General features: G+C 36.4%; 1 protein-coding gene across 1 annotated transcript in view; it reads right to left on the bottom strand.

Moving 5' to 3' along the window:
- The window catches only part of LOC150108730 (uncharacterized), a 181422-nt gene that overhangs the window by 62039 nt on the left and 95678 nt on the right, over positions 1-23705 (bottom strand). Inside the window, exon 6 of the mRNA XM_090416184.1 lies at positions 4244-4382. Within this exon, the coding sequence (XP_090272310.1) occupies positions 4244-4382 (139 nt within the window). The remainder of the gene's footprint in view (positions 1-4243; positions 4383-23705) is intronic.

Raw genomic sequence — 23705 nt, 5'->3', positions numbered from 1 at the left:
CAAAATATTCTGGAGGTTGTTGAAGAAGCTTAGGAATGGTGGAAAGAGTGCTGTAAAAGGAATTAGAGATGATAAAGGTGAAATGAAAACAGGAGAAAAAGATATCCTTGAAGTATGGAGTAATTACTTTGAAAAACTGCTAAATGAAACAAGCAGTGATGACAGCACAGTGATAAAAAACACTGACCAGGCATGCAGTCAGGAATACATATCCATACTTGAAGTAGAAAAAGCCATCAAAGGCTTGAAATGTGGAAAGGCAGCAGGAGTAGATGACATTCGACCAGAAATGCTGAAGTATGGTGGTATAAGAGACTTACAGTGGCTGCACTGCATAGTTCAGAAAGCCTGGACAGAGGGACGAATTCCCGATGATTGGAGTAGAGCTCTCATAGTACCCATATATAAAAAGGGAAATAAAACTGAATGTGAGAATTACAGAGGTATTTCCCTACTGAGTGTTCCTGGCAAGATCTATGCAAGTATACTTGAGAAACGGTTGAGAAGAATTGTGGAAGAAAAGCTTGGTGAAGAACAAGCTGGATTCAGGCCAAATAGAGGCTGTCAGGATCAGATCTTCACTTTACGACAAATAGTCGAGAAAGCATGGGAATATAACAAAGATCTGTATTTGAGTTTTGTTGATTTGGAAAAGGCATATGACAAGGTGCCAAGAGAGAAGCTATTCAATACGCTACAGTTAAATGGTGTCAATGGGGCATTATATCAAGCAATACTTAGTCTTTATTTGAGTTGTGAGTCAGCAGTTAGAATTGAAGGAAGTACAGGAAGATGGTTTAATGTTAAATCTGGTGTGAGACAAGGATGTACATTATCCCCTCTGTTATTCATTATCTATATGGATCACATTATGAAGGAATGTGGAATTAAACCTGATATCAAAATTGGAGATGTTAATGTCAGCTCTTTGCTTTATGCGGATGATGTATACTTCTAAATAAATCCGCTACAAGTCTGCAAGATTCTCTGACTAAATTGAATAGCTGTTGTAATAGATATGGTATGAAGGTCAGCAATAAAAAGACAAAGACAATGAAAATAGGCAGAATCATTGAAAATGTCAACTGTGTTGTGAATGGAGAACCTGTGGAACAAGTAAAACATTTCAACTACTTAGGCACAATTTTTACTGAAGATGGTAAACTAAAAATAGAAATAGACAATAGAATCAGCAAAGCTGGTATGGTGGGAAGTCAATTGAATAAATTCATATGGAATAAGAAAGAAATTAGTCGGAACACTAAATTAGCTGTATACAAGACTGTGTTCAAACCAATTTTAACTTATGGATCTGAGAGCTGGGTCAGAAGTAAAACACTTGACCAAAGACTGGAGACCGCAGATATGAGAGTCCTGAGAAAGATTAGAGGCGTGAACAGATGGCATCAATGGCAATATCATATTAAAAATGAGGATATTAGGAAAGAACTTGACATTGTCAGCATCCAGGAATGCGTTAGCAGAGCTAATCTCAGATGGTATGGTCACTTAAATAGAATGGGAGAGGAAAGATTAGCAAAACAAGTGTTCTCTGCCAGGTTGGCAGGAAAACGACACAGAGGAAGACCAAGATATAGGTGGATTGATACGGTACAAAGTGCCTTAGATGATAGAAATATAAGATCTGATAATGTTGGAGTCTTGACAAGTAACAGACTGATTTGGAGGAAAATTGTAGATAGGAAGTTAGTAATGATGTAATTTTTTCATGTAGTACTGTCATATCCTGTACACCCGTTGAGGGTACATGGCAGGAATTTGATGATGATGATGATGATGAGTAGTAGTGACAGTAGTTAAAGTATTGATACTGAAAAAGATGGTTAATAGCAGAATTCACCAATGTGGATAACAATATGATACTCTATAGAGGACAGCATGACTTTGTGAAAGATATTGTCTTAGTAGGTTACTCACTGTCTACAATAAAGTATCAGCTGAATTGGATAAGGGATAAGGTTGGCCATAATAATGCTGGACTTTGCTAAGGCATAGAGCCTTATTTACACTCCATGGACAATGCATGGAGCAGTCAATGTAAGATGGAGTAAATGGAGATGGACTTCAGGCACCCTCTTATCCATGGTATATGGATAAGAAATTGGCTGATGGACAGACATTAGAGTATTGTAGACATTAAAGAGTAGTGGTGAGCCACAAAGCCCTCCTGTGTACTTGGGCATGGCTGTTACATTTGTACATTAAAGATATGATAGTGGAAATGAATTTTTTTTCCTTGGGGGGGGGGGATATCTAATTACTTGCTAACAGTGCTAGAAGTGGGAAGAGCAACAGTTAATACAGGTAAAGTAAAGATTCTGAAGAATGACTGAAATAACATTTTCTAAAGCATGGTGCATGACCTGTACTGATCCTTCAAAAATAACTACTGACATTCAAAAAACCTAAAATTTCAAATATGGCATATGAGCTGTGAATAGAGAAAAATCAACCCACAAATGATAAAAAAATTTTAAAAAATAACATTGCATGACAGAAATGAGTAGCTATTGTTTATTTAAGTTTAATAACATGCACACACATTTTCAGAAAATACATGCTTAATCCAGATCCACTATCAGATATCAGATACTGTATCACTGAACATGAGCTATCTGTGGCATTGCAAATCTACTTATTTAATTCAACCAACACACACACACACACACACTGATGTGAACAAGTACTTCGTAAAATACTGACCCCTGCTGTCAATTCACTGTGTCAGAGCATAAAATGCTACTCTTTTGGAAGAAAAAAACACAGCCAGTATATATATACAGGGTGTTCGGGATAAATTTGACATATTTATAATTAATTATATTTTTCCGTAAGTTACATGTATTAACACACACTTCTCTTCATTTAAAAGTTTGGACCCTTCTTCATTCATATACAAGATCAGAAAGGATGGATAGCTGGAACCCACCTGAATCATGGAAGAGAATAACTTGTATCATGATGATTCGTGCCCGCCATCAAAATAAGGATATTACGACTGCTGCCCAATGCTCCCTGAATACAGTAAAAACAATCAGGCATGAACTAGAGACTTGCAATGGTGACTACGAGGATGTAGCAAGAAGAAAGATCCCTAGCAGACGATCTGATTGCGTTCGTACAGCAGAATTCCTCGCAAATCTGCAGGAACAGGTGTTGAAGAACCCTGGCATTGGAATTCGGGCTTTGTTCGTGGAGTTGCTAACTGTAGTCAAGCCCTGGATAACAAGGGTAGCCAATGGTAGGCCGTATGTATGGCAGCAGGATTCGGCCCCTTGCCACACCTCTGGGAAAAGTCAAAAATGGTTGTCTGAAAATTTCTACGACTTCACCAGTCCAAATGTTTGGCCTCCAAACTCCCCAGACCTTAACCCCATGGATTATTTTGTATGGGGCGCAGTTGAAAAAGACACCAATCGCACTTCCAGTAATACAAAAGCCCAGTTAATGGATAAAATTAAAACAGTTTTTGCGGCCCTTCCCAGGGAGACTGTAGCATCAGCTTGTTCGAGGTTCCGAAGCAGAATTGAAGCTGTGATCGATGCTAATGGTGGTTATTTTGAGTAAATCTTGTTGATAGTATTGTAATTAACTCTGCCTGTAATGTTTTTTTGTCAATTCATTAAATTTAATAGATACAAAGAAGATTTTCTTTTTCCTTACGAAACTGTCAAATTTATCCCGAACACCCTGTATATATATATATATATATATATATATATATATATATATATAGATAGATAGATATAGTGATAGAGAAGTTATTCTTTATATTCTTCTTTATAAGGTGCTTTTGAAACAACCATACCTTGGGCCCTTGTGCACAAATTTGTCAGATAGGGATGTGGAAGTAGTGGATAGTGGCAAGTGACCAAAATGATGACTAGTTTCTGGAAGGTTACAAAGTTTTTAGCTGAGAGGTGAAATAGAGGGGATATAATAGAGTAGATGTTAAAGAAGTCATTCAATACATTACTGGACAAGAGAGAACATAGCAGTCATATTAGTGTAGTTAGCAACAACATAAAAACTAGATATTTTGCTTGGAGAATGGTAAATGAGCAAAATGAAATAGTTTTGAGTAGATGGTTAATGATTTTAAGAAAATTTATGATAGGCATTGTGTCAATAATGATCAGTGTGGGCCTTCCATGATGAGTCTTTGAACTCCATGGAGATGACTAATAATAATAATAATAAAATATAATATAATATATATTACCTGGTTTGGTAATTTGAAAATATCAAACACTGTGAGAATGTGACTGTATCAATAAGCTTCCAAAGCTCCTCTACTTTGTACTTGTAAGACACATGCTGTATAGGATGATAAGATGTTATTTTGCAATACTGTGTAATACCTAAAGAAAAAAAGAAAACCCAAATATAGTTGTCATGTTAACAACTCCATGAGCAATGCAAAAAAAAAAAAAAAAAAAGACATGAAAAAATACAGTCATCCTTTCATTTATTTGATGTAAATTCTCCTGGAAACAGCACATCACAGCTTATTCCCTTATATGGATAATAAGAAGTTAGATTTCAGGATAAAAAGACTATCTTAATTCCAAATGTAAAAAAACAAAAACAAAATCCATTACCAATGGAATAATTACTTACTATCATAGTGCATTATCACAGTACATATATTTACCAGGTTTCAAAAACTTTCATCTTTAATACTTTCAAGAACTAAAATATTTTAATGAAATTTAAACTTTGTTAATAACATTTAATTATTCAACATATTTATTTATATAAACTGTTTAATATATTAGTTTGTTATAGGTGGGTTATAATGTACAGTAGCAAACCAATTAATCTGAACACTCACAGTTTAAAGAAAGATTTAATTTCCAAAGAAAAGTACAAAAATTAAACTCCAACTTTAATAATTTATATGCGCTCCTTGGTTCCTAATAAGTTCATTAAGTCACTTAAGCATGGACTCTACCAATATAAAACATATTTTTCTTATTTCTGGTTTGGTTATTATTATGGTTTCATCCCAAAACCATACTTTTATAATGAATTTTATTAAGTTATCCTTTGTATCACAATTTAATTTTCCAAGTCTCTTTTTCACTATGGCCCACAAATTTTTTATTGGGTTAATGTCAGGAGAATTACCTGGCCACTGAAGCAATTGATGTGATTTTTGAGGAACTCTTTCACTTTTTTTGAAGTGTGGCATGGAGAGAGAGATCCTATTGGAAGATGAGTTCATTGTCTTTCTGGATCTGTGGGACCACTCTTTTCTCCAATATTTATAAGTATTAGTCACTTTTCATCACACTCAACAAGCACAAGTGATTCTGGAGCATTATGTGTAAAACAATATCTTTTTAGTTGGGTATTTAGGAGCTTGTTGAAGGTAGCCGGGAGAAGTCTTCTCAGCAGCTGATATGCAAACATAGGGTACTCACTCTCCTTGACCTTCTTCCACTTCTGAACAGTCCAATCTTTGTACAATTTTGTCCACTGGTATCTTTTTTTTCTGCATAGCCTTTGTCAATAGTTGTTTCTTTTTTGGTCTGTGAGCAGTCCTCTCTGCTTCCAACAATCTTTGATGGACTGTCATGTTAAAACCATTAATTCCACTAGCTGCCAAGTCTCTATTTAAGTCTACAGCAAGCAATCTTGGATTCATTTTGCTTTTCCTAACAAGTAAATGATCTTGAGTAAGTGTAGTTTTCTTTTTTTTACCCACATTTTGCTCTTTTTGTCAAATGAAAAAGGTACCTTTTTCATTTACCTCTTTCTAAACCTCTTTAAAATTGCATTAACAGTATCCAAACCAACACCACACTCATTGGCAATATGTCTTTAAGTCATGGATGTATGCTGAGAAAGAGTACATATTTTTGAACGCTTTCCTGGAGATGTATCCATTTTATAACTACACAAAATGAATAAAACACTACGAATGTCAACTTGTTTATACTATTAGAAATGCACAACACTATTAATAAACATCATAGAGACAGTCAAAACACACAGCACACTCAACCCAAATAGTGAAATAAAACCAAAACTGAAAATAGTAAACCAAAACCAAAATTATTGCAAACTGAAACAAAGCGATGAAAATTCAGCTTGTTTGGATTAATCTGTTCACTACTGCATGCTATACTGAAAGTCAACTGTATTCTTATGATTTCAGTAATGACTATGTGGCCAAACAGTAAACATCATCAATATACACAGCCAAACCAGTGGTTTGATTCATAGCTAGGTTTTCTACATACAGGTTAGTTTGCATGGAAAGGGAAGATATACAAATAACTATATGGGACAGCAGTGTGCTAACTCTTTAGCCAATTTCAACATAGAACACAGAAAAAACACTTTTAGGGAACATTCAAAAAGATATCTAGAGTGCTTAATAAATATCAGCTCCACACCACATTTAAATCATATGGCAAATTGGCAACTCTCACGCATTCACCTAAGGACAAACTCTCATCCAGGAGTATATGAAGTGCCATGTACTTGTGGCCTAGCTTACTATGAACAGACAGGAAGAACTGTTGTCATCTGCCTTGAAGAACATAAAAAATATATTCACCACTATTGTTATGGTGAGTAGAGACTAGCAGACCATGCTTTGGATACCCCTTCACACAGGATCAAATAGAAGAAAACAAATCCTTTCCTTCATGCTTACACTGTGATCAGAATACATTGTCAATAAATTATGGAAACAACTATCATGTTAGAGTAAAACTTCAGTTTAATATAAACCAAAATAATCACTTGACGTTTTGACCTTCACATTAAGATCATCATCTGGAGTATACATATATACAAAGAAACAAGCTGCACTACAAGGGTATGCTGAAGTTACAACTTACATCTATCAGATGAATCAACTAGTCTCCGATACCAGCACCTATCAACTTGTAAACTATAACCTGACTAATAGGATTAAGGAAAAAACTGTGAAATTACTTAAGTCTGTCACTTCTTGGCCATCGGCCACTGTTAAAAATATTAATACCCCATTATGCTTGTTTTCCAGAATATATGGTGTTCCCACGATATACAAACATAATGCTCTACTTCAGCCGATAGTTCAGGGTATAGACAGCCCTAATTATCACCTATTCAAGAAATTAGAATCGACACTCAAGGAGTTGGTAGGTCATTCCCCCTCCTATATAAAGAACACACAACAACACTTCATGAACAAAATTAAAAGTATAACACTAGGCAAAGATGATTTATTAGTCAGTTTTGATGTTTCTGCCCTTTTCAAGAGTATCCTAATCAGTGACACAATTCTTCTCTTACAGAACAAATTTCAGCCTGACATTACAGCTCTCTTTGCCCATGTACTACATTACAGTTATTTCGTAAAAATAATTTTTAACTACAAAAAGAAGGTACAGCCATGGGCTCACCCCCCCCCCCCCAATTGCTAACTTTTATATGGAAACTTTTGAGCAACAACATGCTCTAGATTCCTTTACTTTAAAACCTACAGTTTGGCTTAGATATGTTGACGATGTTTTTCTTATCTGGCTATGCAGTCGTCAAATGTTAAACACACCTGAACAAACAACATAAGCACATACAATTTACTATTGAAATTGAAAATCAGAAATCGCTTACTTTCCCGGATACATTCGTCACACGTTTTCCCTCAGGCAGTTTTTCCTTCACTGTTTACTGTAAGCCTGCATATACTGGCCAATATATACATGCTAACTCATATCACCACCCTTCACAAAAACTTAGTCATTAACACCTTCAAAACAGAGCTATAATATTTTACTCTAATGAAGAAGCTCTTAAAAAAGAATTACAAACTATTATCGATACATTTATAAATAATGGCTATAGCAAAAATACTATTAATAAAATTCTTCATAAAACATCAAAAAATAATATAGAATAATAAAATAAAACCATTCTACACCATTATAATCTTAATACCACTTTTAAACCACCTATAAAACTAAAATACATATTCAACTCCTCTAAGGATCCTTATCTGCAAAAAAAAAAAAAAAAACACAAACGACACATTAAATTTAATAATTTTGGTGAAGGGCCTCTCAAATCATGCTCTTAACACCCTACACCAAATTGATTAGAAAAGTACTTGTTCCTTACATCATACAAAAACCTGGAATGAACAGAAATTTAAAGAAGCCTGTGAAATTTTGATTAACTGACCTAATCTTAATAATAATGGTGGCTTAAAAATCCCAAGAATTTGGATAGCACACATTCAGCCAACTTAGTTCAAGTTTTCCAGAAAATCCTGACTCGAAGCAATTTTCAGTTTTTATTGGCCACCATCCATAATGGTTTGTTCTAATTTATATGTATAGTTATATAAGTAAACATTTTTTTGTGTGTGAACATGTTGCTCTTTAGCTTAATTTAATTTTGCAACCTAACAGATAATAATTGTTGTAGATAAACTTATACATTGGTTACACATGACTAAATTTTTTACGAAATGACAATGTATACTAAAATATTAATTAATTAATTTATTTATTTCATGTGTGAACTACAGAAAATGTAAGAGCATGCATATAAATGAATAAATGCATACATTTAAAGAAATAGACATTAAAAGAATATGCATTAAAAGCATACATTAAGAGACAAAAATGCCACTTGCTTAAAATGTTACACAAAAACATAAAATGTCAAATTTCATGATTAACATATCATCCAGTGAGCAATCTCTCGATTAGTGCGCCTAATGCACAGAAAACAATAACCTATGGGGAAAAGTATAATTCATTCCTCAAACTTTCTTTCTTGAACCTTAATTTTTTAATAAAAGAATTAAGGTATGTCTCAGGGCCTAGTTAAAGGAAAACCATGAAGCTGAAAGACAATAAAACATATTCAGAATATAAATTTTATTATTCTACTTCTTAACAAAGAATTGAGCTAACGTAGTTTGGTGGGCATTTTGTTTCTTTTTTCCATACAACCGACGGTATGGCCCTATTGCTTCTTCTACTCTTCTGCAAATTTTGCTGCTTAAAAACTTCGATTGTACGAAAAATATTTTCAAATTGTTTCTGTGAAATCTCTTTTGGCTGTCAGTGGTTAAATTTTCTTAATATTCTTCAGGATCTTCTCACTGTTCATCTAAATTTAGCAGGTCGGAATCACTCAATTCTTCAGAATGAGATTTAATTAACTCTTGGACGTTATCATTGAAGGGGTGAAAGAAATGAAGGATGTATGAATTGGTTGCCAATATGCGAAATCACGTGCTTTATAGATGAAATTTTTCAACTGTTATACAAGCAAAATTGTTACCACTTTAAAAACTACAATGATCATAAAAGAGAAGTTAATTTTCCGATGTGTAATAATAAACAGCTCATCCCAGAAGACGGATTGATTACTCTATTATCGGAATGGATTCTCTTTTTGTGACATGCATAGAAGTGTCGAAGGGTCTCGAATCTGTGGACGTACTATAGTAGATGACATAAATTTTGGCGGTAAAAATTTGGAACATAGCGTACATGGAAGCAGTGTAGTATGCCATTAAAAATAACTTCATAAAATGTTTTAAATCAGTAACTAAATTATTTCATTCTGGTGAGTGATTTTTTAAAATAGTTATAAAAATATATAGATAGAAAATTTTTAAAATCTGTAACATTTATTTTTAAGATGTATATAGGCGCACTAATTGAATTTGGGTATTGGAAAAAATGACGCACTAATCGAGGGATTACTGTACATTAAAGCTGTTTCATTAGACTGCATTAAATCTTCTCGAGTACATATATTATTAATGTCTATTAAGTAGCATTGCAGAAGATGCTCCATGGTTTGTGTTTCACCACATGAGCAACTGTCATTGTCTGTGTGGCCCCATCTGGCCATATTCTGCTTTGATCTGCCCATTCCGGAACGAAGTCTATTCAATGTCTTCCATCTTTGCCAGTCAAGATGTGAGCTGGAAGGAAGAGATTCGTTTAAGTTCAGAGCCTCTGGAGATTGTTCTTGCCACATTGTTGACCTTGTAGCTTTTATGGAATCAACCAACAGTTCCACTGAGTGAATAAAACTTTTCCTTGATCTTAGCCTCCAATATGTCCATACAAAGGATGCCGTTCATCATTTAGTTGTTGTTTCCACTCATATCTACTCTGTGTAGTTCTTCTGAGGTGAGGAGGTGCAACACCAGACAGTGAGTGTAGATTGTCAATTTTTGTAGGCTTAAGGCAGCCGATAATGTGCCTACATGTTTCATTAAGAACCTTATCAATAATTTTGACATGTGATGATCTTTCCCAAACAGGGCTAGCATACTCGGCTGTCGAAAAGCAGAGTGCCAGTGAAGAGGTGTGCACTACTTGTGTATTTGCACCCCACCGAGATGATGTTAATCGGCGCAGAATATTATTACGTGTTTGAGTTTTAGCTACTGTCCTCTCTATGTGTCGCTTATAATTTAGGTATCTAGTGTAACACCTAGGTAAGTTGGATTTGGATAATTGACCAGTTTCATACCATTCCATTCTATATTCAACTCTCCTCGCCTCCCTATTAACGAGATGGAAAAGACACATTTGGGTTTTACTGGGATTTAGTTTCAGTTGGTTTTCCTTATAGTAAACTGTAAGGGTTTCTAGCTCTTGTGAAGCTGCTTCTCAATGTCATCAAAGGATTTTGCTTGATAAGCTATTGCCCGGTCATCTGCATATAAGAAGGGTCTTGACCGTGGGTTTATAGGTTGGTCATTAGTATATATACTGAAGAGGAGAGGAAATAGCACACTTCCCTGAGGTAGACCATTTTGCTGGATATGACATCTGCTCATTTTTTTCCTTGAAAATCAACAAAGAATCTCTTGCTGAACAGCAGCGACCTAAATATCTCCACTAACCGATAGCTGTTTGTCATGCTGTGAATTTTGACTATAAGTTTTCTAAGATTTAGTGTGTCATATGCTGCTGTCATATCTATAAATACAGCTTCTGTTGCTAGCTCCCTTTCAAAGCCGTCCTCAATAAACTGTGTTAAATTTAATACTTGTCCAGTGCATGATCTTCCTGGTCTTAAACCTGCCTGTTCTTTTATCAGCACTTTCTCTATTTCTGGACTTAGTCTGTTCAAGATTAACCTCTCATACAGCTTCAGTGTTGTGCACAGGAGAGCTATAGGCTTGTAGCTCTTTGGATCCTCAGCAGGTTTAACTGGTTTCAGGATAGGTATTACTTTCGTTTGCCTGCCTGCATATGCTGGGTATTTTAGCAAATTTCCAGCAAAAGTTGAAAATTTCTAACAACCACTCTGTTGCCTTTTCTCCCAGATTCTTTAGTATCTCGTTTTTGATATCATCTATAACGGCAGCTTTTCCTGGTTTTAAGGCTTGCATTTTCTAGTTCTTCTTTAGTAAATGGTGCTTTGAAGGGATTATTTTCTGAATCCCTATCTTTTTTTTTTTTTTAATATAAACTTCAGGTGTTTTTCCTTCGGTACTTGGTTTACCATTCAGAGATAGCTGAGTTGCAATTTGGTTTGCATTTATATTAACTTCAGTTGCTGCTGTTGTGGGGTTACCAGATAATTTTTTGAGTAAGAGCCAGGCTTTCCAGCTACTATGCTTCATATCTAAGCTTTTAATTTTCTCTGCCCATTGTTGACTTCTTTTTTCAGACAGTGCTGCTATAAGTTCCTCTCCTGCATCAATTGTTTCTGATGAAAATTGATCTTTATCATATAGGTCACAATATCTTTCATATATTTCTACATTGTGCTCTGTAAAACCTGGAATGTAACATGTTCTACAACCTCTTGGGATATGCCTGGTAGTAGACCGTCTAATAGCTTTGATGAACTTTCCATAATTTTCTGGTCTGGGTGAAATGTTGGTCAGGTTTATGTCTAATTCTCTTAAGAACTGTTCCAAGTTAGCTTTTTTAAAATTAAAGCATCTTCTAAGTGGGATCTCCTTAGGTCAAACTGTTGGAAAACTTGCAGCATTATTGGTCTATGTTGTGAATTTGGGATTGGTGCAAGTACTTGTTTAGTGCACAGATTAGCTATTCTATTACTAACAAATCCAAGGCATGGATTTGTTAGTAATTGATTACTTTCAGCCCACTGTTCAACTAACTCTCCATCCTCATTTGTTTCACTATAACTCCCACTGTGTGCTATGGCTGTCAGGTTGATTCCCTGACAGTCATAGCACACAGGGATGATTGTCATGATTGTGATGAGATGATTGTCAGGGTTGGTTCCCATAAGGGCCGTTGAGTTTTAGTCATTGTGTCTCTGATAAAGAAGATGCTAGTCGCACTATAAAACTGTAGAAAACTATAGATGACTGTATTGCACTATGCTATTCCCAAAGTGGGTAGTACCGCCCCCGGTGGGTGGTGGGAATACCTAGGGGGCACTGAAGGTGTGCTGCAAAATGCTGAAATGTGCAATAATTAATTGCTGCTGTTTGATTATTATTATTGTTGTTTCCAAGACATTTTTCGAGTTTTTTGTTGATAGTTTCTGAAGTGGTCCTTTTTTACATTAATAGTACTGAGTGTGTTATAATGTATTTTCCCATATTCTCGTTTACTGAGCAAAAATGTGAAGCTTTTAGCTATGTAAGTGTTGTGTCACAGCTTGGCAAATTATAGGTTATGTTATATTGTGAGGATATAAAGATAAAGATTATTATTTACAAAAATTGCTTTCAAATATGTATGTATGCTTATTTCTGCATGTTCCAGAATAGAAATGGCAGATGCAAATACATCAAAGAAGAAAAGTAGACAGCATAGCATTGAATACCTAAAATATGGATGTATACCAGCACCAACAAACTAGCAGCTGCCAATGTGCCTGCTATGTGAAAGGGTCTTCTCTAATGAGGCCATGAAGCCTTCCAGAATAATCGAACATTTGAAGAAAGTACATCTTGACAAGGTCAATAAGAATTTAACTTTCTTTCAATCTCTCAAAGACAAATTTCAAAAGGGACCAACAGTTTCAAGTATGTTTTGCAATGCTTCACAACAAAACACCAATGGTTTGCATGCATTGTACAACATTTCATTGTTGATTGCAGTCTGGAAAACCACTTACAATTGGTGAGGAACTCATCCTGCCAGCTGTTAGTGAGGTTCTGGGTACTGTTTTACATAAGTCACCATACGACATAATTAAGAAGATTCCATTCAGCAACAATTCTGTGCAAAGGCGAGTAGATGAAATGGCTGCTAATGTTGAAGAAACATTATGCTGCATATTAAGGACAACAGACTTTGCATTACAACTGGATGAGTCAACTTTACCAGGCAATGAATCTTATCTTTTAGCTTATGTGCACTTTGTGAAGGAAGAAAGTTTGGTTCAAGAGTTGTTATTTGCAAAGCTACTAGATACATACACTAAAGGGGAGTCAATATTTTGTGTTGTTGAGCAGTTCTTCAAAGATAAGGAAATCCCACTTACTAACATACTTTCTTGTGCAAGTGATGGAGCACCATCAATGACAGGTTGCTACAGTGGGTTTGTTGCCTACTTGAAAAAAGCAGTACCAAATATATTTACCATTCACAAATCATTTATTGCCAACATCTGGTTGCAAAAAACCTCAGCGATCACTTGCACAACTCACTACACACTGTCATTACTGCAGTGAATAATATTAAAGCCCATGCTCTCAACGATAGACTTTTTTGAGAGCTCTGTGATGGAAATGATGAACATTTTGAATGTTTGCTGCTCCATACTGAAGTTCATTGGCTGTCAAGAGGCAACTGTTTGAGATGGTTTTATGATCTTTTTGATACTGTTGTAGAGTTTTTTGAAGACAAAAAGGCTTTGCTCAGTGATGAATTCAAAGCTATCAGGCATGATGTTGCTTATTTATCAGATATATTTGCAAAATTTAATGAAATTAATTTGCAACTGCAAGGCAATGATATCAATCTAATCAAGGCCAAATCTTCTATGTCAACATTTATTTCAAAGTTAAATCTGTTGAAGTGAAACTAGGCCGTCATGAGCTCTACTAATTTCCCAGCCTGTCCAAGTTAGATGGAAAACATAGGGTGCAAACTGATGATCTGCAAGTTTACTGTGACCATTTGAATATGCTGCATGAAGATATGACTGAGCGATTTAAGGATTTACTTTCATTGGAAGTTCCAAATTGGATAATAAATCGATTTTCCGATAATGAGGTAGTGGGAGTCATGGAGGAAGAACTAATTGAGCTACAAAATGACTGAGCTGAAGCCAAAATTTAAGAAATCTTATCAAGAGTTTTGGTTGCAGAAAGAGATTTCTGCTCGCTATCCTTCACTGTAGGGGGTGGTTAAGAAGTTCCTCATTGCATTTTTAACATCATATTTGGTGGAACGTGGTTTTAGTGTGGTTATGCAACTTCTTTCGAAACACAGAAATAGACTCCAGATAACTCAACGTGGAGATTTAAGACTCCTGCTAAGTGATATTAAACCAGACATAAAAAAACTGGTATCACTCCATGAAGCCCATCCATCACATTAAGGATTTTTTGAACATTCAAGTCAATAGCTGCTATTGAATAGCATTATAATACAATGTTTTATTAGATTTTAATGTAAAGTTGCTATTAAAGTAAATGTTTTTTTGGCTTTAAAATAAATGTAAATTGTAAATTAATAATTTGTTTTAAAAATGTTATTATGTTCCTTGTGGGTTGTGTGAATCTCTTTTCTGAATGTAGGATGGGGTGAGGTAAGGAAGGGCACTGACGATGAGTTTATGGAGTCGAGGGGGTGTTGGCCTGAAAAAGTTTGGGAACCACTGCACTATGCTATACTGTAGATGACTGGTAGCAGAATTCGCCGCTTCTAAACAAGCTGACAGGGGTCGCGACGTGAATGCTTCTGCTATGACCCCTAAAATATTAATTTAAAAAAAAATAATATTAATTAAAAACCTTTAATCAATACCTTCCTATATTTCGGCAATGTTATATTGCCATCTTCTGGGAACATAAAACTATGATATGTGCATGCAGGCACTAACAAATGAGGCTGAAGAAGGCAACTGGCATTGGTCCTAGGGTCCTAAAGGTGCTCCCTAGCAGGCTAAATTGGGTTGTCTTGGCTGATGTTCTAAGGATGCTAGCTTTCCAAATCTGGGGCAGTCTCATGCACCCAAATTTGTTGAGATTTGGGAAGTTTTTTAGAGCTGAGGCTGATTCCAAGAACAATCGTTCATATTTATATTTTCTATAGTGAAGTGAAGTGGCTTCTTCCAGCGTATTCTGCGATGGGAATCTAGTGCATGGTCCGCAAATCCTGAGTGGCTGTATTGGTGAAACCGGATGTAGTCTTTGTGCTTGGAAATCCTGATATTACATGTCCTGTCTGTTTGGCCATAGTAGGACAGTTTACAGCAGCTAGGTCTCTAGGGAAAGTGGCTGGTCTTTGCTGGAGCGGATAAGGGATGCCAATTTCTTATGTGGTTTGTAACAGGTAGTCATGTCATATTTTTTTTTAGAATTTTTGTGAGCTTTTCAGATGTGCCCCAGATATACAGAATGATGATAGATTTAGTGTAATCTCTATTAAGAAGGGGGGGGGGGTTAACTGGTTTTAATATTTTCTGGATTTTTGGGGGGTTGTAGCCATTGGCTAAGAAGGTGTTAAGGATATGGTTAAGTTCAGTAGTTAGGGCATTGTTGTCTGAACAGATTAATTTAGTCCTGTGATATAGGGTTTTATAATTCCATATTGTTGTGTGTGGGGGGAGTGATTGTTGGTGAATGTATCTATCCGTATGGGTCGTTAATAGATAATAACATAATAACAGGACTCTAGCTTTGATGCAGTAAGGTTTTTTTTTGTTCACCAGAGGTTAGGCCAGTAGTTTTAAAGGTTAACTAAATCATTGTAACTTCAGTATACCATGTAGATTGTAGTGCAGCTTGTTTCTTTGTATATATGTGCATACTCCAGATGATGACCTTAATGTGAAGGTCAAAACGTCGAGCGATTATTTTGGTTTATATTAAACTGAAGTTTTGCTCTAACACGATAGTTGTTTCTATAATTTTTGAAAATGCAGAAGAAAACAAAAGTGCTATAGTAAACTCACAGATTCGAGACCCTTCGACACTTCTGCACATGTCAACAGAAAGAGAATCCATTCTGATAATAAGGTAATCAATCCGTATTGTGGGAATGAGTTATTTATTGTTACACGTCAGAAAATTAACTTCTCTTTTATGATCATTGTAGTTAACTATGTTGCTTGTATAATGGTTGGAAAATTTTACTTATAAAGCATGTGATTTCGCATGTTGGCGACCAATTCGTACATCCTTCATTTCTTTCACCCCTTCAGCATGAATCGACTATTCTTGGCAAGTCTCCAAGCGAAGATCTCTAAAGCATGGGCATACTATACACAGAAGTCATTATATGTCAGAGAGATTATTTTTGGAATCAGCAGCAGCTTTAAAACATTCTCCAAACCTGAACAAGTATGGCTGTATCAATTTACCAAAAAATCTGGAAGACAGTCATTTTAAGATCAAATTAATACTTTTATTTTCTCTCTAGATGGCACCAATTAAGATGAGTTCCTTGCATTGTCTGTTACCATTTTTTAAACTAGTCCCAGTGTTATACCAAATTGTTGTGGTTTCGTGTACTATTGTTGTGGTTTTGTATGGCTTCGTGTAATACAGTAGACTCTCGAATATCCGGCCTAATGTGGCAGAAGGGCAGGCCGGATAACACAAAATCCAGATAGGCTGGAGTTCTAAGCCTACCTTTTCACACAAATGTGAAAAGGTAGGCCTAAGATGAAAGAGTCAAAACTTACAGTTTTTAGTTTTTGAAAAGTCCTTGATAAATGACTGCTTCACCCTTTTAGCCCTCTTCCGCGAAGCAATGTCCCTCCACTTATGCAAGCAGATGATATCAGCTGGCGTCACTTCCTCCTGCATACTAATGTACTGCAGCGCTGCCTCAATCGTCTTGAACCCTTCCGAATGTGGGATGAGATTTCTCCTGTCATCTAAGGATGCCTCCTCCTCCTCTTTCCCCCTGTGTCACCATTTCCACTGCACTGGTGCTGGTGGTTCGTTATCTGAACTTTCACTATCACTATTTTCTAAAAAATAAATATCACCGTTGTCACTGAAATCTGATAAAATGGAAGGTAAAGTTTCTAATACTTCTACTAATTCTGCCTCAGTAAGAGAACGCTGCTGTCTGCTTGTCGAAGCCATTTTTACTAATCCTGGAATCACCGCATCATGTGATCGCCTGGCTCCTATTGTCAAGGACGGCACTGATAACATTGTGCATGGTCTCACAATTTTTTTATGAAGATAGTGCCACAAAGCAGACAGAAGCTTGAAAATTAGTTCCTTCTAATCCTAAGAGATGGCACTATAAGCCTGCTGAATTCAAATGCTTTCACAAACTAAATTAAATGAGTATTACACATTGAAAGTTCAAATCGAGTTAACTCGATCGTAGCAAGGTCGCCATTTTTCCGCGCTCGAGTTAACTTGACCGTAGCAGTTAAAGGGTTAAGCATTACAATTTTGTTAGCTGTAGCAATAATGGCATTAAAATGGGGCCGAGGAGGAGATTCAAGACTCTCTCTATGTTCACTGGGCATCTACAGATGCCGTATGGTCACTCCGATGCTCGATGATGTTCCACACTACTCGCCATGTAGTCCTGTTGTTTGCTTTTCTGGCAGCCTCAACTCTCTGAAGATCAGTCACTCCACATACGCCATCCATCCATCTCATTGATGGTCTACCCCTGCCTCTTTTTCCAGGAACTTTACCTTCTATTATTGTTCTGAAGTCCTCCTTCCATCCTTTCTATGTGTCCAAAATATTTTAACTTTCTTCTGTCAATATCCTTAAGGAGCCTTAAAGTTCTACTAATCTTTTCTAACACCCATTCATTTGTACGCTTTCAGTATATGATATCCCCAACAGCCTTCTGTAACACTACATCTCAAAAGCAGATATCCGTTTCTTATCTGACTTCTTTAGGTTCCAAGTCTCGCATCCATAAGTCGCTGTTGGAAAAACAACTGCATCTAAAATCCTCAACTTTGTTCCCATGGAGATAGATCCATCCTTCCAGATTTTAGACAGGTCTCTGATTAGCCATTCCTAACCTTTTTCTGACATCTTCTCAGCAATTCTTCACATTAATAATGGATTCCAGGTACTCAAACTTGCTGACTTCCTCAATTCTTTCTCCATTAAGATACACTTGTTTCTCAAGAGCTTCTCTGTTTGTTTTTCCTTTGAGAACCATGATCTTTGTCTTGCTAGAATTGAGTTGAAGTCCTCTGTTATTACTGATCTTGTTAACTTTGTCAAGAATTAGTCCTAGTTCTTCCATGTCATTACAAAGGAGTACTGTATCATCAGCGTACCTCAGATTACTGATCAATCTACCTCCTATCCTAATTCCTGTCCTGAGCTCATCCAATGCTTCACGCATGATGTCCTCTGCATATATACTAAACAAGTGAGGAGAAAGTAAACATCCTTGTCTAACTCCTTTTCCAACTTGAAGCCAGTCAGTCAATCCAACACCTGTTCTTACCATGGCTTCTTGCTCCTTATACAAGTTGGCTATCAACTTGATAGTGTGTTGAGGAAAACCCATTCTTTTCATTACTTCCCACAGTTTCACATGCTCAACACAGTCAAAAGCTTTAGAGTAGTCTAAGAAACACATTACCAGAGGGAGTCTGAATTCTTTATATTTTTCTATGATCTGTCTAAGGCAAAGGATCTGATCTCTTTGGTGCTCCTACCTTTCCTAAAACTTGCTTGTTCGTCGGGAATCTCTGCCTCAACTTTGGCCATAATCCTATTTAGCATGATCTTTAATACAATTTTGCTTGCATGAGATATCAAACTAATAGTTCTATAATTCTTGCATGCCTTCTTATCACCTTTCTTGTGTAGTGGTATGAAAACTGACTTCTTCCAGTCTCTAGGCCATGATCCTGTCTCCCATATCCTTGTAATCAATCTATGAAACACTCTTATCCCTCCATCCCCTGTGGCTTTAATTAACTCTGCTGGGATTTCATCTGCACCTGGGGCCTTACTGCTGTTGAGCTGATTAACTGCTCTTTCAACTTCATGCCTAAGTGGAGGAGGTTCCAAATCAAAATTTTCTTGGTGGGAGGACTCCACATTTTCTTTATCCACTCTGCTATACAGTTCCTCACAGTATTCCTTCCATCTGTTTTTGATTTCCAACTCTTCTGTTAGTAATGATCCATTCCTGTCTTTGATGACATTCAATTTAGGCTTAAACTTGTGCTTTAAGTCACGAACTAAATAAAACATCCTTTTATAATTATGCCTTCTCATCTGGAACTCTATTTCTTCACATTTATTAGTATAGAACTTTTCCTTGTCCTGCTTGATGGCGCTTCTGATTTCTCTATGTAATCTCTTGTATTCTTCAGTCCCTGTGTCTCTTTGTTTTTCCAGCCACCTTCTTTTGATTAGTTCCCATGTTGAATCTGATATCCATGGGTCTCTTGGTTTTCTTATTGGGCTGAGATATGTCTTCGCTGTATCCTGTATTATCATCTTGACTCCTTCCCAAAGCATTTCTGGTAAGATTTCCTCATTGGTCTCCAAAAAATCATCCAGCCGAGTTGATGTTTCTTCTGTGAATCCACTGGGAATTACTCTAATATCCAATCTAATGGAATGTGCCTGACCTGGAAATTTTCAGAGTCTTAGTCTTACTTTGGCTCTTACCAGCTGATGGTCTGTACCACAATCTGCTCCAGGACAAGTATGCACATCAGAGATGCTTGTCTTCCACCACTGGAGAGCCAGGATGTAATCAATCTGGTGCCTTGACCTATCAATGTTAGATGTCCAAGTATAGGTCCGTCGTGGATGTTTTTGGAAGCAGGTATTGGTAATAACTAATCTGTTAGTACGGGCAAATTCCAACAGTCTTTCACCATGGGTGTTACGTTCACCCAGACCAAACATGCCACACTCCGGCCTGACTCTCATACTCTTTCCCACTTTTGCATTACATTCCCCTAAGATGTAAAGGACATCTCTCCGTGGTAGGCAGTCCAAAACAGTTTGTAAGTTTTCATAGAATTCTTCACTCTCTTCTTCAGGCCTATCCGTGTGGGGTGCATAAACTACCACAATTGATACATTAGTAGGCTGAGCCTTAAGTCTAATGGAGAGTATCCTATCATTAATGGGGTTATAACCAAGAAGGCTTCTTGCCTGAGCTGTCTTCAGTATCACAGCTACCCCATGATGTTTTGAGTCACCACTTGAGTAAATAACTAGCTTACTATCCTGTCTTTTGAAGTGACCTTCTCCATTCCATCTGGCCTCTGTAATTCCCAAGATGTCAATTTTATACCTATCCAACTCTTTACAGACAATCTCAAGAGTACCCATCTGTAAACCCTGGACATTCCATGTGCCTATGTAAAATTCCTTTCTAATATTAATCTTATACATTCTGTCTTTCTCATTCACAGTATCACTGACTTTTGATGGAGACTGTAATATACTTCTCGAACAGGACCCTCTGCCTAAGCCCTGAACGCGGCTCTGTCTGATTATGCTGCGCAACAGCCGATGCAGCATGAGATGCATTATTAGGCACAATTATAGTAGCATTTTAGAGTGAAGTCACTGCAAGAAGAAAGTGGTAGGGTTGCAGAGGTCCTTTCCACATAAGATGAAATAGCAAAATAGGAAAGATTCATCCCTAGCCCTCGAATACTCTAATAGCATTGGGGGGGGAGGTAGCAAGAAGAAAAAAAAGAAGGAAAGAAAAAAAAGGGGCGGAGGGACCAGTCTACAGATAATATAACAGATGTATATTAATGAAGTAAGGCATGGTCCAGCATCAGGTACCTCGGGTTTGCCATGCCCGTACTCACTAAAGTGAGCCCTTGAGGTCAAGATTCAAGACAAATGAATGTATAATAATATACAGAATTTTGACTGCTACAATTCTGCAATATACACACTACTGCTTCTAAAAAAGCAACAAAAGAACATATCCAAGATTTTATATCAAGTATTTATTATCCTGTTTGGCTCTTTCAAGATATTGTGGCCTTCTAAGAATAGAGAATGAGGAAATTGGTGGGAAATGATATAAAAAAGGGCAAGCGGTTGCTTCAATACTCTCAAATTTATGGAAAAAGTCATCGACAGCGAAACTACATCATCATCACATCTGGAGACCTGTAAATAATTGGGGTAGCTCTTGATATTTCTTGGGCATATGACTGGTTCTCACACAAATACCTACTCAGTATAATACCATCTCATAATCTAACTTCTAATCTCTGCTACTGAGCTACTGGCTTCCTCACTGGTGGTTCACTACATTTTATGACATGGTAGATGACTTCCTCTAGAGATATTTCCTCACCTAAGATGAAGTATCTCATAGGTTCTATATTTTCACTCCCTGTCTTCCTTCTGTACATAAATAACTTCACACTGACTTCAAATGTTATCCAGAGTTTTATGATGACAGTAACATGTATAAATCCCATTTTCATTTGACAAACCTTGTATTTCACAATTATTTAATGCTTCAAGATCTTCCATAACAAATGTTTTAAACTCAGCTCTCCTTTCTATTCTTCATTGTCTTGAGGAAAACACTGTCAATACCACCAAAACAAGAAAGTGAGATCTTTCTTGCAAGAAAGATCTCTATTTCTCTCTTTTCACATTACATTTGATGAATAATACCCTGGTCACCAAACACAATCAATTTTTTCTTGTTGGGCTGACTTTTACCATCAGACTTTTCTGGCACAAGCACATCATAGTTCAGCCTCCAAAAAATGAGGTGTACTCAAATATGAACACAGTAGTTCAGATGCAGCTGTATCAAAGCTTTGTAGAGAGGCAAAATACTTCCTTATTCTTACATGCCAATGTTCATTTCAGCATCCCCAATTACCTTCTCTGATGTATTTGTAATTTTTTGCTATGTGACCTTTGAATTTCAAATTGCTATTAACCATAACTCCAAGATCACTAACCTCATCAGTTTCTTCAAGCATAATCCAACCAATATAATGTCATCGTAAATCTCACCATGCCAAAGTGCATAACCTGACACTTACTAACACTGAATTGACAGCATAATCATTTTCCCACAGTTCCAGTCTACTGAACTCATTCCATAAGTGCTGAATATCTGTAATATCTTATTACTGCTTCATGGTATAAAAACACTCAGAGATTAAAAAATAATTTATTGAATTTACTCATATATATATATATATATATATATATATACTAATATTTCAGAGTAAAAATTATAACAGTGATAAGCACACAAGTGCTACACTAAAACATTAGAAACAATTCGATTTGTAACTGACACAGATCTAATGTTCTAACAAGGCACCTTCCATGGGCTGGTAACTGTAAAGTTAATTTGGAAAAGTCATGCTATCTAGTCTCATAATGACTGTCTCCCAGATCTTTTTGGCAAATTAATGCAACTATACTTGTTGAAGTTGGGATAGTGCTTGATAGCAGATGCTGATTCTAAAAATAGTATTTCAGACCTATAGCGACTTCTGTGTAAAACCAATGTCTTCTTCCATTTAATCCTATGTAGAGGAGTATCCAGAGCATGGTCCGCTACTCCCGACTTGATACAAAGATGACTGCGGATGTACTTTTTGTGTTCTTTGAGAAGAATGTTAACTGATCTACAAGTCTGTCCAAAGTAGGAAAAACTGCAAGCACAAGGAACTTTATACAATCTGGGATGTGCAAGAGAATGAAGTTGATCTTTAGGGTAGCAAAAAAGCAGCCAGCTGCATGAGTGGTTTTAGGATCGCATGGAGATGATATTTGTAAAGAAATTTAGCTATTTTTTCTGAGGTGTCTTTAATATATCTGGGATTAAAACAGTTTTGCTGTGATTGTGTGAGGGTTTTTTTTAGGAGAGATGGGGGATGCATGTAGTATTTTATCTATTTTACATGGGCTGTAGCCACTGGTTAAAAAGTGTTCAAAAAGTCCCTGATTTCAGTTTTAAGGGCTGCATCATTTGAACAAATAGTCCTAGCTTTGGTGAATAAATGTTTTGAGGATGCTATACTGTCGAGATGGGTGGTACAACTGCTTATGTAAATATCTTCCTGTATGTGTAGGTTTTCTGTAAATGGAAAAGGATAATGAGGCATTAGGAAATCTTGTTGTTTATTATTTTAACGGTATAATAGAACACAGAAACTAAGTAAATAATTAATTTATTAACTTAATGCTGATATTTCGCTGGTGTTATAACCAGCATTTTCAGAGCACAAAAACACTGTTTGTCACAATACGCGAGACTAAAACAACATGGTGTACTTAAACAATATTGTAGCAGCAACACAAAGACTAGACTCCTGATTTTGGCGCCCTCTATCTGAAAACAAAGCTATCATATATTACTAGAGTCCTAGAAAAGTTCTAGTTTTTTCTTAATATGACTGTCTCCCAGATCTTCGGCAAGTTAATACAGCCATATTTGTTGAGATTTGGAGTGTGTTTTAGGGCTTCTGTCGCCTCTAAGAACAATCTCTCTGATTTATACGGATTTCTGTGTAGTACTTTTGTTTTTCCAGTTGATCCTGTGTGCAGGGGTATCCAGAGCATGGTCTGCTAG

This window comes from Typopeltis vanoorti, chromosome 3 (genome assembly GCF_054136105.1).
Source record: "Typopeltis vanoorti isolate ZY-2024b chromosome 3, IOZ_Tvanoo_1.0, whole genome shotgun sequence".
In the NCBI taxonomy this organism is placed as follows: Eukaryota; Metazoa; Arthropoda; class Arachnida; order Uropygi; family Thelyphonidae; genus Typopeltis; species Typopeltis vanoorti.
This window is presented reverse-complemented; position numbering and strand designations above follow the sequence as displayed.